The sequence below is a fragment of the Colletes latitarsis genome, chromosome 11 (genome assembly GCF_051014445.1).
Source record: "Colletes latitarsis isolate SP2378_abdomen chromosome 11, iyColLati1, whole genome shotgun sequence".
Taxonomy (NCBI): Eukaryota; Metazoa; Arthropoda; class Insecta; order Hymenoptera; family Colletidae; genus Colletes; species Colletes latitarsis.
The window spans coordinates 22843350-22857607 of NC_135144.1; the positions used below are offsets into that span (position 1 = coordinate 22843350).

Sequence of the window (14258 nt, forward strand, 5' to 3'; positions counted from 1 at the left end):
AAGATTTGTGTCATAATTACTCCCATGATCAATCGTAAACTTTTTGCAGGTCCTTCACGATTTTTTACACAATTATGGTGGAGTTCACGGTCCTCTGTATGATTCTATCGTCACTGTTCACCGACTTCCGGCATAGGAAGTTGGCGTACAGAGCGTGGCTACCTTTCGATTACAACGACCACCATCTCTATCACGTCGCGTACGTTCATCAGCTTGTGAGCCTGATCGCGGTGTCGCTTATGAACGTGGCTTGCGACGTGATTGTTATCGGTCTGTACTGTCACGCAAGCAGCCAACAGGAAATATTAAAGTACAGATTGAAACGGTTCACGCGGGAAACGAGATCCGAATTTGGAAAGTTTGTGGATTTTCACAATTACCTTTACACGTTAGTATCACAGGAACGTTTCAGGAGTATCTTGTTAACATTTGAAACGGGTATAGCTACCTGGAAGAGTCAAAGACAGACCAGTGTTTGTAAAAGTTTATGAAATCAGTATTCTGCTCGTTTGTAAATACATAAATTCCACAGTATTCAATTAAAATAAGAAAATCAAATACATACTTAAAGTGTATTTAGTTTATGTCACAGTCGTTTCTTGAAAAAGCATCTATGAGCTTATGGTGGGTAGCAGAGTACGATAGAACCTCCGTTATTACAGCCTAAAGAATAAGTGATGTTAGAGACACTAGGCAATATCATGTTGAACTGTACTTCAACGAAACTTATATGAGAGTAAGGCAGACAGTTAGGAGGCTCTATATTTTTGTAAATTTTGTAAATATTGATTTCAAACTTTCATAGAACATTGGTGAATGATAGATCCCTTCGAAACGAAACGAAAGGATCGATGTCTGTTGGCCTCCTAGGTGCAATATAGCAATGATTCTTAAAATGAACCCAAATACAGACGTGATTCGTAAGTTGGACATTTATATCTTTACCAAGTATCACCCATGGAGCCCAGTGAAACGTGAGAAACATTTAAAGAAACGGTACAAGCTAGGTTAGGTTATGATGTTCATTTTAAGAATCATTACTGTACTAGTATTTATTTCGCGAGGCATTTCAGCGACTTCATTTACAAACCTAGGTACGTTTCCAATGTACAGAAGACATTTAACATGATGATTGGTATTCAGCTTCTGTCGAGTACTCTAGTGGTGTGCTTTATCATGTACCAATTGTCGAACATTTCGCCAACGAGCCCCACGTATTTGCAATTCGTCATGTATATGGTGTGCATGACAACGCAGATTTTTATCTACTGTTGGTACGGCAATCAACTAAAATTGAAGGTACTTACGTGAAAGATAGCCGTGTCACGAACATTTTCAATACCTCTCTTACACTTAGTTCGCTTAACTCGTTGACAGTCATGGTGGCCACCGGTGACCGGCACTCTAAATTTACACCTTAACAAAACTTAAATCTTATACAATTAAGTATGTCCGAATGCTTGTGAAATTGCAAATTACTCTCCTCCCTGTCCGAAAATTCTTAATAAGAATTAAAGTTAACATCATACTTATTCGTATACGTTCGTAAGAGCAGAGCGTCGAAATCTTGCAAACGATTTCCGAGCTAGATTGGGTGTATCTTGACAACAGCTCTAAGAAAGACTTGATAATGGTCATGAGAAGAACGGCAAAGCCAATAGAAATGGCCAGCGCGTACGTTTTCACGATCGACTTGAACACCTTTGTCAAAGTCAGTAAAAAGTGATCTAGCTTTTAACACGGAATCCTGCGATCCGTTCCCTAATTTTATATATTTTTTTTAGATATTAAAAATGTCTTATTCGACGTACAATTTGCTTCAGAAGACGAAAGAATCATAACGGACGGGACGATGGAATTATTAAAATCGCTAAACAGCGTATTAACGATAATAGAATGCAACGTACTTAGCGTGCACAATAATATACAATATTAGAAATATTCTGCGCATAAAGTATTCTGAAATAAAATTATTATACAGTTCACCGTGTCCGTTACTATTCGATCATAAAAACATTAATGGTAATGATGATTAATTTTGTTTGTAATACTGTAATGCTTAATTTCGTACCGCGTGGCGTGGTATAGCTTTCTATACCAAACGTTCTTCGTGCTTCCTGTGGTACAATGGTCTCAGAAAATAAATGTATCGATCTCGTCATGAGTATGTTAATAATATGGTAAAATAATAAAACGTTGAATTCGAAAGAAGGGATAAGAAATTATAAAGAAAATACATGAAACAACTCTTATGGGACAAAGCGGATAGATCACGTCATCGATAGTGGGTAATTGCGATAATGATACACCGCGTGCATATGTAAAGTCTTCCGTAGAAGAGGAACAAATACTCAAGAGAAATATCTTTCCTAAAATATAGGCGATTCTAGTCTTCAGTATTTCGTGCAATTTCATCCAAGTATCATCGAAAATTGTCTGTTCGTAAAGAATGACGCGAAAAATATATTCCATTTGGTTCGTAAAGGTTGTTCGCGAAAAAAAATAATGGATGCAACGACGAACACGACGTATAATTAAAACTAAACTCTCCAAGCACTTTTCCAGTGGCAGTGATTTATTAAGAACACACTCTTGGCTTCCTTTGCCGCAAAGTCTTCGTTATTATGCGATAACGATCGGTGTAAATTTTCTCGATTAAAATATGAATATTTTGCGACCACCGATCGATGTATTTACATTTTGCGAATACTGGGTACCGATCACTTGGTCCACGAGTGAAAGACTAGTGCGTGGTTTCATGCTTTTTTGCTAATATAGAGTTTTTTCCGTATTGCAAAGTCCAAGTGTGATAAATGTGAGAAACGACGCTGCACCCCTTGAGGGTGGATATATATGCTTATTTCCAGAAACAGAATAACATCGACGTTCCACGGCAATATCGAGAAAAAGGAATACACCGTCCTAATAAAACATTAACAGTACGTTATTCGTCGATATTTTGAAGTGCTAGAATAAGTTTCGAATTTATGAATAGATCGAAGGATTAAAATCTTGGCTGAGAATCACACGTAATAAGAGCTTCTCGAAGCTGGAGGAAGAATGAGCATCGAAAAGATGAGTATCATGCGATGGACATTTCGAATTCTTGTGATATGTGGCTGTTGGCAGCCGCCATCTTGGACGTCGCCCGTGAAAACGTTTCTGTACACCTTGTACAGAGCGATCGTCTTGTCGTTGGTTTACACGGTCACGTTTCTCCAATTCATGGACATAGTGATAAACGTGCAAAATCAGGACGAGTTCAGCGACAACTTCTATCTGCTGCTGGCGATGCTGGTTTCTTGCCACAAGGGTTACAGTTTGGTGAAGAATCGCGAAAGCATAGCTGCTTTGAACGATATCCTCGAACAGGAGCCATTCATGCCGGAAAACGCAGAGGAAATCGGAATTCGAACAAGGTTCGACAAAAGATCCGAGTAAGTTTACTTAATTCGTGTTTCGCGTCGAAGGCAATCGAATACTCTAACTTTTGGTTCACATTCTTTAGCTACTCGTTTGTCTTCATTTGGCAATCGATTAAAGAAAACAACGCGACATTCTTTTATTTTATAAATATTCGTTCACCAGCTAAGTCGTTATTTGCAAATATTTCTACGATCGCTCAGGATGAAATTCGACAAATTGCAATAGTACAGAAAATATCAACGTACGAGGTGTTCAGTCACAAATGTCAGAATAAAAACGATTTATGTTAGCTTTGTTCTACAAAACTAGTAGCTCTGAATCCATTTGTTTAATGAGTTCTGCTTGAATTGTACCGTGTTAATAATCGTAACTATTATTGCAACTACGTTTCAGTCCTGATCACGATGGAAAGCGGAAAGTTATTCCTCGTTCGATGAGTTTGAGCGATCAAGTTTTCTGCTTTTTAACAGCCTGACTCGTTGCAACGTTGTTAGACGTTTTCTTCTACGCGAAAGGTTCCGAAAACGTATGTGTTTGCAGACTGATGACGCTTCTCTACGCGGTTCTGATCGAGTCAACGGCCATTTGCATCTCGTTCTCGGCGTTACTGAGATCCGAAAGTGGAGAACTACCGTACAGAATGTGGCTACCTGGCAACGTTTCTTCGGTGTATTTGTTTAGCCTTACCTACGTTCAACAAGTTCTAGCCTTGATCGCTGGATCGTTGATGCACGTTGCTTGCGACTGTTTGGTCTGTGGTCTGTTGATCCACACTTACAGCCAGATCGAGATACTCGGCTCTCGTCTGAAAACTATCAAAAATGGCGAGAAAAAGTCGTTGATCTCGTGCGTACGTTACCACGAACGTGTCTACCGGTTGGTTCACCATATTGGCATATTTTAGTATAGCATTATTTTTTCTCTTTTTAAGCATACGTTGCATTCGAACTAGATCTGGACTAAAATAATTAATTTTCACGTTGAGACGTTGAGGGGAATTTTTGATAGGATTTGGCGAATTTTAGCAAGGTTACAAATATTAAAATTTTAGTCTTGCAGAATATTATACAGTTTTGATCTGACAGTGAATATTAAAATGCATACTAAGTGCACGTATAAACAAGTTAATCTGATACCTTCTCAGTGAAAACTGTTCAGGCATTGCAGAAATACATGAACAATATATGTATAGACCGTGTAATAAAAAATCAAAATGTTGATTATTGCAAAACGATTCTACAACTCGATATAACTGTGCTTGTCAAAAAATGATTCCTGCAGGATCTGTGTTTATTAGAACATTTTCGTTAGGTTCGAGGCACAGAACAGATCCATATGTATATCTTTTGGCAGAACTTCAGGCTGATTCTGTATCATAATTCATCAGCGATCAGCGAATACATAAAAGTTCTTTCAACAAAATTCCAGATTCGCTAAAATGTTAAACGCAAAGTTTACAATGGTAATTTTCGTTCAGTTCACGGTGAGCACTCTGGCGGTGTGCTTCAACCTTTATCTATTAACGACCACGGAAAGCGTAAATGCACAATTATTGAAAATAATAATGTACACTTGCTGCATACTGACGCAGATATTCGCTTACTGTTGGTGCGGGAACGAAGTTAAGTCGAAGGTTCGTTAATACCTAATGTATAATGAGAAAAAAACAGCTTCCATTGTTTGTAATATATGCTTTCACTTCTCAGAGTCTCGACCTTCCAAACACGATTTTTGAAAGTGACTGGACGATGCTTGACAACAACGCTAAAAGAGTTCTTATGGTGATCATGAGACGCGCGACAGTGCCCATCGAGTTTACCAGTATTTACATTGTGCCGATGAATCTCGAAACTTTCGTGAGCGTTAGTATAAAAAAAATATATTTTCCCTCGCGTTATCGTGGCTCGCAAAAAGTATAGAATCATCCGTATATTAAAATCTTGTGTCACTGTTTCTTCTTGGATCACTGTTTGTTGCAGATACTAAAAACTTCTTACTCGGCGTACAACGTGCTCCAACGAGGTAAGGGATAGGAGAACGAACTTTAATAATTTTCCGTCGTAGAGAAAAACTTTTGTAGACGAATATCCCGTTCGATAATCGAAACGTCATTGCGGAAAAACAAGAAAACTGACGTTGAAATATATGTAGGATGTGTAGTAATAAATTTTACAGAAAACTGTAACGTATCTTGATATTAAAACGTAATTTCTTTTTTTTAACGATTTCTTTCCTTTCATATTACTTTTCTCGTGAAAAAATCAACTGAATTATCGGATACAATGTGTATTAAACGGAAAGCTATACGATCATTTATTTTTACGTTTTAGCCTAACAAACGAATGAAGTTAAAAACAAGAATATTAAAAGAATTTTTTTCTTGAAAATGGTTAGGATTTCGGGGGTATGTCTATTCACCAAAAATGATTGTAATTGACCCCCACAACCAAAAATAATTTTTTCAGAACGATTTGAAATTTTTTTTTCGATGAAAAGTTTCAGGGGAATAGGTGTATGCCTGATCAAACATATTTTCAATAATGAATTTTTTTCTCGACACTGGGTAGGATTTCGGTGGTATGCCTATTGACCAAAAATGATTGTAAATGATTCCTGCAACCGAAAATAATTTTTTTAGAACGATTTGAATTTTTTTTTTTCGACGAAAAATTTCAGGGGAAGAGGTGTATGACTGATCAAACATATTTTCAATAATGAATTTTTTTCTTGACACTGGGTAGGATTTCGGTGGTATGCCTATTGACCAAAAATGATTATAAGTGACCCCCGCAACCGAAAATAATTTTTTCAGAACGATTTGAATTTTTTTTTTTTCGACGAAAAATTTCAGGGGAAGAGGTGTATGCCTGATCAAACATATTTTCAATAATGAATTTTTTTCTCGACACTGGGTAGGATTTCGGTGATATGCCTATTGACCAAAAATGATTGTAAGTGACCCCTGCAACCGAAAATAATTTTTTCAGAACGATTTGAAATTTTTTTTTCGACGAAAAATTTCTGTATCTACTCCTTGTCACTTTTTCTTAAAATTTTGTTTTTTATTTTTAATAAACACAACCCTGAGTAATGTAGTAATACAATTTATCATTCAGACATTCCGGACTCTACTGAATGTAAAAAATTCTTAAAGTAAGATATGAATTATTATATTTAGGGGTTGGAACAAAAATATGAATTTGCCGAGTGGTCCGCAATCAATTAATAGTAATTAATTTCGTTTGCATTATATTCATTCATATGTAAAATGAAATAATTAATTTCTTACCGTATAGTGCGCTATATTTTTATGTATCGAACGTTCTTCGTGCTTCTTCTCTGGTCTCAACAACTTCTATGAGTACAATGATCTCAAGAAAGAAATGTATGGCTCTCGAATCGGTAGATTATTAATACACTAAAATAATAAAACGTAGAATTTAGAATAATCGATTTTCATAAGATGGTACGTAAATTAACTCTAACGACAGAACGTATAGATCATGTCAGTAGCAATTACGATAATGATACGCCAGGTGCATACTTAAAATCTTTTTTAGAAGAGAAATAAGTATTCAAGGGAAATTCCTTTTCGAAAGTATAGACAATGTTTAGTCCTCAGTGTTTCGCGCAATTTCATCGAAGAATCTTATCGTGTAAGTCTGCCCACAAATGTAAAGAGTATTTAAAGTTGCGTTAAACGATAATATTTCTCTAACAAGTTAAACCGAACCAAGGAAAACACATTTCGTGTGTCAGTGATTTATTAAAACCACGTTGATTATTATGAAATAACAGTGAATATCAATTTTCTGGATCGAAAGATGAATATTCTGCGACCAGCGTTCTATTTATTAATGTTTTCTGGCTGCTGGAGACCGACCAGCTGGTCCACGACGGGCAAAAAGATATTGTACGGCGTCCATACAACTTTTATGTTCCTCCTGATACACAGTTTTTGCGTGTCGCAATTTCTGAATGTGTTAAACGTGAAAACCACGGACGAGCTCAGCGACACCATTTACATGTTCTTCTCGACGTTCACGGCTTGTTCCAAGATACTCACTCTTCTGATAAACCACGAAAACATAAGAAACATGACGCGAAAACTCGAAGAAGAACCCTGCAAACCGATGAACGAGACGGAGGTATCGATTCAAAAGGAATTTGACAAACGAATCGGGTAAATAAATTGTAATATGTAATTTCGAGGATCGTTACACACACTTAATCAAATCCACCTTAGGCGTATCAATCATATTTACTTTAAATCGTTTGTAATTACCGTTCGTGACAATTTCGATATTCCAAAACTTTTTTTTAAAGAAACTTATAAAGAAAATATCAACGCGATAATTTCTGTGTTGCACGCGTGCACTGAACGTTAAGGGATATTCACGGTTTTTCTTAAATTAATACAAACAACAAATCAAAGTAGATTATGTTTGCATCAAAAATATCAATAAAATTTTACTATAATATTGTACAAAGTAATGTATTTTATTATTCAGCATGGAACATACCAGTGTTGGTACTCTTTCGCTCGTCGCTGTGCACGACAATTTATTATTCCGAGACAATTGCTTCCACAAGTAGCGAATTAATCAACCTCTGATCATTCATAGCCACTTTCCAGGTCCGTCTCGATTTATTACGCGATTCTGGTAAAGTGCTCGGTCCTCAGCATATGTACGGCGTCGTTGTTCACCGATTTACCAAAAAGGAAGCTGCTGTACAGCGCTTGGTTGCCATTCACTTACACCAACCGAAGTCTTTATTTCGTCGCTTATGGTCATCAGCTGGTGGCTCTGTACGGACTGGCGTTTATAAACTTGGCTTGCGATGTGTTCGTCATCGGTCTGTCCGCCCACGTGTGCTGCCAGCAAGAGATCCTCAAGCATAGATTGAAGGAGCTCACGCTAGAAATTAGACCCGATTTTGGGAAGATAGTGCGCTTTCACAACTACCTCTACAGGTTAGTCTAGTTAGGAACACTGAAAATTCAACGGTTTCAAATGATAAACTTGAAACAAATTCTTTTTTGTTCCGTTTTCAAACACAGATACGCATTCATGATACAAGAGAATTTCAAAGTGTTGCTGGCTATACAGCTTCTGTCGAGCACTCTGGTGGTGTGCTTTAATTTGTACGAATTGACGAACACGCCGCTGACCAGCCCCAAGTATTTAGAATTTGTCATGTTCATGGCTTGCATGATGGCACAGAGTTTCATTTACTGCTGGTATGGAAACGAACTGAAACTGAAGGTATTTGCGCGAAAGAGAAACACGTTACAATGCAATCTTCGGTGTTTGAGAGATTTGAGAGAGACAGAGAGAGAGAGAGATTATATTGAAAATGATTACCACAGTAACAACCACAGTAACAACTGTGGTATTATAGCTATGGAAATAATCACGATGCTTCTAGAGTTCCAAATTCTTTCTCTTTCTCTATGGCGAATTTCATTCAAGTTTCCAACAATATGCCTCTAAAATCTCGCGTGTACCGTTATCAGAAACGAATGGTAATACTTTGTCTCTGTTATATATTCGTAAGTGCAGAGCGTCGAGCTCGTGGAAGCAATTTTCCACCTAGATTGGATGTTTCTCGTCGAAGACACCAAGAAAAGCTTGTTAATCATCATGTCGAGAGCAATGATTCCGATAGAATTGACCTGCGCGTACATAGTCAAGATGGATGTGGATACCTTTGTGGCAGTTAGCATAATTGATTGAATTTTTATCAGAAAATTATATGTCGTGCCTTTTGTAATCATTTCACGCTTCGTTACAGATTCTAAAATTATCTTACTCGTCGTATAATTTGCTACAGCGAACGAAATAATTGTAGAACAAGAGACGAGTGTTGAATCGATATATCAAGAATGCTTGATAACGTATACATATAAGGTAGTAACAATGTATCCAATGTGCATGATAATACAATTTAACTTGTAGAACGCATATAAATAAAATTTATAGATACGTAGTCGATCACGTCCATTACCGTTCAATACAACTGTTAAAACATAAACGTCATCGAATGCGTTTCAACAAATTGAATTTTAATTCTTGGCAACCGTGTACAGGGTGTTCGGTCACCCCTGGGAAAAATTTTAATAGGGGGTCCTAGAGGCCAAAATAAGACGAAAATCAAGAATACCAATTTGTTGATGGAGGTTTCGTTAAAAAGTTATTAACGTATAAAGATGCACCCGTACTGAATTTTTTTCTCGAAAATGCGCAGGATTTCGGGGGTATGTCTGTTCACTAAAAATGATTGTAATTGACTCCCGCAATCGAACATAATTTTTCCAAAACGATTTGAAATTTTTTTTTTCCGTCGAAAAATTTCACACCTTCTCGAATTTTTTTCTCGGAAGTGCGCAGGATTTTGGAGGTATATGTATTCACCAAAAATGGTTGTCTTTGATCTCAGAATCTAGAAATAATTTTTTTAGAACGATTTGAAATTTTTGAATTTACTTGTTAATAACTTTTTAACGAAGCCTCCATCAACAAATTGGTATTCTTGATTTTTGTCTTATTTTGGCCTCTAGAATCCTGTATTAAAATTTTTCCCAGGGGTGGCCGAACACCCTGTATAAATCAGGAATTTTCAACGTTGGATAGCAGACTCGAAAATTAACAAAATCGAACTTTACCACCGACTAAAATATTAATAAAATACTTGTACTTACGTCGAGCACTTTTTCGTCACAGAAAATGTTATTAACAGAGCTAAACAAATTAAAGATTTTAAACGGTCGATTATCGATCTTTTGCGAAGGGATACTAAACGATTATTAATTTGACGCGTGCAAGAGATCAAAGGACGTTCGTAAACGATACTATTCAAACAATCATTTTCTTTCGACTGTCAAAGGAACGTCTGCAATATTTTTCGTTCACAGCACGATGTATATTCTAAAGGATGTTTCTTCGGCTTCTGAGTATAGTCAGCCATTGAAAATTAATGTAGCTCGAAGAAACTACAAATGAGTGCAAGGAAAAAATAATGAAATACCAAGGAATTCAACGGTGCTCATAAATGTGTAATTCTCTAACTTGCGTGGCCGCATTGTTGAAGATTGCTGTAATAACATAGTTTGTGCATCGAAGGAGGGAACTCTGGGGACTATCCATCGTTCAAGGGGTGGACACTCGTACAGTCGACAGAAGTAAATCGACACTTGTCGATGTTACGTTCCGTTTACTCAGTCGTCGTTTAGAAATTACACGATATTTTTCTCTATATCTCGTCGTACGAGTTTCAGATGGTGATACTCGCGAAAACGTTTGTGAAAGATTCCGAAAAGTTAAAACGAAATACCTAAAATGGAATCTATGCCAAAGATCGAACGCAACGAACGTTCGGGGAAAATGGGTATCCTGCAGTCGATATTTCGAATCCTCGTTGTGTGCGGATGTTGGCAGCCTCCATCCTGGAGGTCACCGTTTAAAAAGTCTTTGTACACCGTGTACACGATGATCGTATTGTTGCTGCTGTACACCGTCACATTCTCTCAATTCATGGATATAATAATGGGCGTTCAAAATCAGGACGAGTTCAGCGAGAACTTCTATCTATTGCTCGCGATGCTCGTCGCCTGCCACAAGATCTACAGCATGCTGAAAAGTCGAGGATGCATCGCTGCTATGACCAACATACTCGAAAAGGAGCCTTTCTTACCGGGGAACGCGGAGGAAATCGGAATTAGAAGCAAATTCGACAAAAAGGCACAGTAAGTAGTTTGGACTAGACTTGAACCTGTTGCGTTTCATAAATCTTTTTGCTGCTGAATCCATATTTGGTCGCAGAAGTGTTTTGGTGGTTCGCCACTTTGAGAAAATAATAGTTAAATATACCAATAAAGACGATTTCAGTAATTTCTAAAGGGATATATTAACAAAATGGGTCTTGCAAGGGAATTAAAAAATATTCTGAAGCTTTGGGAATAAGCAAGGCATGCGTAGATACGTATTACGCGATCGTGGGGTCCTTCGCCTCCCTTATTCGCCGCCCGAGGAACCGTTCCATCTTTTTCATCTCTTCCACAAGACCCCGTATGATTATTTAAAACATTTACAAATCGTTTACTACATGGACACATCCAGTTTGCGAATTACAACGATAAAATCAGAAACGATCGAACGTTTCAGGATTAATTTCCACCCCCTAATTTCGAAGTAATTGCACGTTATTGGCGATTATCGTGCCTAGAAAATGGAGACAGGCGGAGCAAACTAAGCCACTCCCCTGTCCCAAAACACGTACCCAAACTTCATGGGACCCAGATACGATTTAAAATTACTTTGCAGATCGCTTGCAATATTCTATGCAATTCTGGTCGAGTTGTCCGTAATTTATTGGTCGTGCGTCGCGTTTCTGAGACTCGCACACGGGGAATTGCCGCTCAGAGTGTGGCTACCTTACGACTACACGTCAACGTATTCGATGAGCCTTACCTATGTTCAACAAAATCTAGCCTTCGTCGCCGGCTCGTTGATGCACGTTGCCTGCGACAGTCTGATCTGCGGTCTGTTGATCCACGTTTACAGCCAGTTCGAGATACTCGAGTGTCGTCTGAAAGCAATTAAGACAGGCGAGAATCAGTCAGTGAATTCGTGCGTTCGTTACCACGATCGTGTGTACCGGTTGGTTCTCTAGACTAGCTTGTTTGACCAGCACAGGTTTTAATTTAAGGAAAAATTCTAGTGTAACGGATTCAAAAAATAGAAATTAAGACGAGAAGTACGAAGTCACAGCCATATATTTTTCTAACGAATAATTTGTCGTTTATTACTTGGAGTTTTTTTATTCGAACACACAAGTATCATGTTTATCAATATTCAATTTTTGATACACGAAAAATTTATGTACTTGTTTTTAAAACTGTTACGCTCGCATTTCTTCTTAACGAAAGTTAATCGTTTGAGATAAATAGAATTTTTCGATAATTCTACGTTTCGTTTAAACATACCAAAAAGGCCTGGGGAACTGAACGAATGCAATAGTAAAATATTTGCACCCTCAGAAGTTCGATAATAGTTCGAAAGGCTGTCTGACTGTTCGACTGTATAATTAATAAATTCGTAATTGCACCTTGAAAAAAAATTCCAGGTTCGCTAGAATGATAAACGCAGAATTTAGAATGGTAATTTTCATTCAATTCACGGTGAGCACGCTGGTGGTATGCTTCAGCTTGTATGTATTGGCAAAGAAGACGAGCTTCAACACAGTGGTGTTGCAAATAATACTGTACACTTGTTGCATGCTAACGCAGATATTCGTTTACTGTTGGTTCGGGAACGAAGTTAAGCTGAAGGTCCGTCGCTATAAGTTCGATCCGAATCCCATTGGATCGCGGGAACTTTTTCAAGTGCATTCCTTTTTTATTATAGAGCCTCGAAATTTCCAACATGTGCTTCAGAATCGACTGGACGCTGCTCGACAACAACACCAAAAGAATTCTTCTGATGATCATGAAACGTGCGTCAGAGCCCATCGAATTTACCAGTATTTACGTTGTTACGATGAATCTCGAGGCTTTCGTGAACGTTAGTACAAAGTGAAACGAATTTTCAAAATGAAAATATTTCAATTTGTCGACTGGTTCGAACGGTGGTGAAAGGAAAGAAATTATGAATTTTTTATTTGCCTGAAATCTCATTCACGAATGCCAAAATTCAAGAAAATCAGTTCTGTACTAAACTTAGCTCTTACGTCGATACCCAAGTATTCAAAGGGTGAAAAGATAAAGTTGATGTTGTTTATAAAAAATAAATATACAAAATTTTATGAAATATTCAAACGTAAGTCTATCGTAACTCTTTACTAGACCTATACGATCACTATTTATTGCAGATACTTAAAACTTCTTATTCTGCGTATAATATGCTTCAACGAGGCAAGGGATAGTACTACGAATATTTTCAAGATCGTCGAATAGTGTTAAAATGTATGCAGATCGTTTAACAAATAAATTATAGGAGAAACTGTTAGCCACGTGTTATTAATGAGTAACTTATCATTTTCACGATTTCTTCTTTAGCGTTTCGCCAGGAGCGACAATATTCTGTATCGTTTAGATATTTTCACAGACTTTCGTTCGCGACAGCTGATTTATATTTCATATGTGTATTGTCAACCTTTATTGCCAGTTCTTTCCGGTAAAATACAACCTCCCATACGGTTATTATAGAACATGACTTTATTACTGAAACATAGTTGCATATGTCGCGTGGTTTGCGTCATCGATGTAATTATAGTAATAACATAAGTCATGCATCGGAAGGGTACGATTCCGGAAGGGAACTGACTATTTCGAGGGTGAAACAGGATATTCTACCATGTTTCATTAAATTTTCTGACATATTGTTCTCAGTTTGTGTTTCAGAAAATCTTCGTGGGATCAATAGCAGAAACAACAAGGAACCACGTACTTTTTTCATCAAGGGTACTAGAGAAACCTATGGAAATAAATAAGCAATAAATGTTACTTCACGTTTTCTCTGCTGATAAATATTTTGCCTCTCGTAGAATTTCTTCTATCGTGTTTCGATGAACTCACAATATTGCTACTGACGGAAGCGTACGAGTAAGGTACGGAGAGATTTCAACTACACGCGACAAATGAAAATATGGATTACCTTTCTACTCTCAGTCCAACCGTTTAAAGCGTTTAGAACATATTCAATGATAAATGAGACTGAAAAAAGGGAGAGGAATTTATTCTCGTTGTACGGGTCGTATCCATTATAGACAATTAGTATAATGATATAGCCAATAGGAATACTATCCATCGCGAAGGTGCACAAGAAATATCG

General features: G+C 37.3%; 4 protein-coding genes across 4 annotated transcripts; all 4 read left to right on the forward strand.

The window, feature by feature from the left end:
- The first annotated feature begins 74 nt into the window (after positions 1 to 74).
- On the forward strand, positions 75 to 1887 carry LOC143348367 (odorant receptor Or1-like). The gene is made up of 4 exons (XM_076778493.1): positions 75 to 483; positions 980 to 1299; positions 1556 to 1711; positions 1785 to 1887. Exons 1-4 carry the CDS (start codon positions 75 to 77, stop codon positions 1839 to 1841), a joined length of 942 nt encoding a protein of 313 aa, XP_076634608.1. The 3' UTR covers positions 1842 to 1887.
- A 1188-nt stretch (positions 1888 to 3075) lies between these two features.
- LOC143348368 (odorant receptor 94a-like) lies at positions 3076 to 9273 on the forward strand. The gene is made up of 6 exons (XM_076778494.1): positions 3076 to 3437; positions 3967 to 4006; positions 8097 to 8401; positions 8489 to 8693; positions 8991 to 9146; positions 9223 to 9273. The coding sequence occupies exons 1-6, from the start codon at positions 3076 to 3078 to the stop codon at positions 9271 to 9273; spliced, it is 1119 nt and encodes a 372-aa protein (XP_076634609.1).
- On the forward strand, positions 4013 to 5612 carry LOC143348157 (odorant receptor 10-like; the record flags this gene model as incomplete). The annotated part of the gene is made up of 4 exons (XM_076778067.1): positions 4013 to 4302; positions 4855 to 5059; positions 5133 to 5288; positions 5406 to 5612. Coding segments are annotated over 4 exons (705 nt in total), but the record flags the coding sequence as incomplete, so codon positions are not given.
- A 1628-nt stretch (positions 9274 to 10901) lies between the features above and the next one.
- On the forward strand, positions 10902 to 13350 carry LOC143348372 (odorant receptor 10-like). The gene is made up of 6 exons (XM_076778506.1): positions 10902 to 11173; positions 11250 to 11314; positions 11681 to 12086; positions 12553 to 12757; positions 12834 to 12989; positions 13297 to 13350. The coding sequence occupies exons 1-6, from the start codon at positions 10917 to 10919 to the stop codon at positions 13348 to 13350; spliced, it is 1143 nt and encodes a 380-aa protein (XP_076634621.1). The 5' UTR covers positions 10902 to 10916.
- Positions 13351 to 14258: the final 908 nt, after the last annotated feature.